The 2774-nt window shown below is 33.7% G+C and overlaps 1 protein-coding gene across 1 annotated transcript in view; it reads left to right on the top strand.

Moving 5' to 3' along the window:
• The window catches only part of SPATA17 (spermatogenesis associated 17), a 124965-nt gene that overhangs the window by 74320 nt on the left and 47871 nt on the right, over positions 1–2774 (top strand). The window contains exon 5 of the mRNA XM_012811604.1: positions 2237–2256. Within this exon, the coding sequence (XP_012667058.1) occupies positions 2237–2256 (20 nt within the window). The remainder of the gene's footprint in view (positions 1–2236; positions 2257–2774) is intronic.

Genomic DNA, 2774 nt, shown 5'->3' with positions numbered 1-2774 from the left:
TGAGTGATGAACAAACATAAGGAACAAATTTTTATAAAGCAGCATGGTGAGACATTTCAATGAATCTTTGCATTTTGTAACTGCAGTAAAGTTTGAAATTGAGAGTTGTCTCCATGAGGTTATTAATAACTGTACAGCTCTGAAGAGAGGATGGTAAGCGATTCCTTCTGAAATCTGTAAGATTTACATTACCCCCGGTGAGATGTTTGCCCTAGATGTGCAGCTGTACACTGTGGTGGAGGACACCATCTTCGTTCGACTGTGAGAGGTTTTATAGCTTGCCTATAAAATTTTCCTTCTGAAAGTTTTCAGTCCCAATGTGATTCTTGAACTTTATGAAAAGTCTCTCTTGAAATTTGTTAAGTCTCTAAAAATTCGACATTTGCTAGTTTTCTCTACCTTATTGCTAATCTAGAATAAGGAGTTAAATTCTGACACCAAATATGGAATCTGTATACTTCTCTGCAAGTAAACGCATAACCTTAATATTTTTTTAATTTAAAGATATCAATTCGCTTTTTTGTTGTTTTAGGAAACTGGGTTAAGATACCAGTGGGAATTTTGGCCTCCATACCTATTGTCCTTATTCCCACATGTAGGATCATTGTTTTAATTTCTGTGACCTTCTGGTCTTCATTTCACTTAGGAAAAGAGGAGGTTTACAGAATCAGTGGGCCCAAAATGACTGCAGATATGATTAAGAAATACACTTTATGCCTTAGATAGAAATTGATTTTGACCTTAAGAATCATGGAAGTGAAGAATAGAGAGAGGGAAGGAGGGAGGGAGTGGGGTCTCGTGTGTGACACATCTTGTACCCGCAATGAATCCCCAACAATAAAAAAAAAAAAAAGAATACTGGAAGTACTTGAAGCTTTACATGAACACAAGAATCAGCATTAACATTAGTCAAGTGTCTTTTTGGCTGTGTCTGGAGTTTGGGCACAGAGGATTCAAAGAGATATTTATGTGTGCTTCTAGGTGGGTCCCCCCAAACCATTTAGCAGCAATGTTTGGGTATTGCCACTGAGGTGAACATTCTTAGATTAGATCTTTCCTTAATAAATTACTGAGAGTAAAATTTCTGAGTCAAAGGATGTGGGTGGCCAGTTTTAGGTATCGGTTTGACTAGGTTATCCTACCACTATTTCCTCAATCTGGGTGACATTATGAGGGTATCTTGCAGATGTTTTTAACTTTTACAATTAGTTGACTTTAAATAAAGCACATTACCCTCCACAATGTGGTTGGATCTAATGTAATTAGCTGAAGGCCTTAAGAACATAAACTGAGGTTTCCTAGGGAAGAAATTCTGCCTCACGCCTGCAGCATTAACTCCTGCCAGAATTTTCAGGAGACAGGCCTGCCCCGCAGATTTTAACCTTGCCAGTTTCCAGAATCTCATGAGCCAAGATAGAGATGGAGATACCCTGTCTACATATTAAGACTGTTGATTCTCTTTCTTTGGAGAACTCAGACTTAGAGGTATAAATTGCTTAGCATGTTAGTAATACTTTTGTTATATATTGTTAAATGGACCTAAAGAAAGTGCATGCTTTATATATGTTTGCCTTCACCATCCTCAATATTGGCTATTATCAGTGGTTTTTAGAAACGATGTTCTCACAACTTAGTCTTAGACCAGCTAGAATTTTGTTTGCTATTGTGTAAATATACAGATTAATTTGGGGGGGAAATTGATGTTTAGTACTTTTGAGTCTTAGCATTAAAGAACATGCTTTGTCCTTCATCTTATTAAAGAGTATGACTGTTAGAAGATTTTCATAATTCTTTCCATTTTTGCATGTGGGCTAAGAATACGTCTAATAATTTTATGTTCATATTGTTATTGTAAATAGGATTTTCTTTCACCTTAGTGTCTAAGTGATAGATTTATAAGAAACTACTTCTTTAAAATGCTACATTTGAATGGTTACTCTTCATGAATTTTCTACTAATTCTAGTAGTTAGTTTTACTAGGTGGACAATTATGCCATCTGTAAATAATCATACATTCAACATTGTATCATTTATTTTAGAATATTTTTATTTCCTTTAAAAGTTTTCTGGTCATATTGATCAATACATAATAATAAAAAATAGTAATGGTAGGTAAAAGTGGACTTTTCTGTATGTAATATTGACCATTGGATATGTAATACACACACATTATTGCAACCACTTGACAGTGTCATGTATACAATTTGTATGCAGTTTGTATACATGGCACTGTCATGTCCTGTGTGTTGCAATAATGTGTGTATATTACATATCCACATGAAAGATGAAACTGAAATATTAAGAACCTTTTTAAATGAGTATAAATATTGAGATTTATCAAATAATTTCTTTAAGTCTAAAAAGATCACTATGAGTTTTCTCACTAAGCCCTTCAAAACACTACGACAATATATACTCTAATATTGAACCATCTGTATATTCCTGATATAAACCCTTCCTGTTTATAAAGCATTACTTTCTCAATATAATGCTAAAATTTATCTCATTGTTATGCATTTTATAGATGTATTAAGTATCTAATGTGTGTCTAGTTTTCTCATAATTCAGTGATTATTATATTATTATGTGTTTTTACTTCCTAATGAATTAGTTTTATAGGGAACCAGACTTAAATTGAGGAAAAACGAGTACTTTATGGTAAATATTACTGAAATCTCAGATCCATTTTACTAAAGTTAAAGAATATTGACCTGGAGGGTACTTAGTAAGTGCAACCTCTCAGTCTTCCCAGTTTGCTGGTGACTAGTTTTAGA

This window comes from Otolemur garnettii, unplaced genomic scaffold (assembly GCF_000181295.1).
Source record: "Otolemur garnettii isolate 467f Iridium unplaced genomic scaffold, OtoGar3 scaffold00168, whole genome shotgun sequence".
Lineage (NCBI taxonomy): Eukaryota > Metazoa > Chordata > Mammalia > Primates > Galagidae > Otolemur > Otolemur garnettii.
This window is presented reverse-complemented; position numbering and strand designations above follow the sequence as displayed.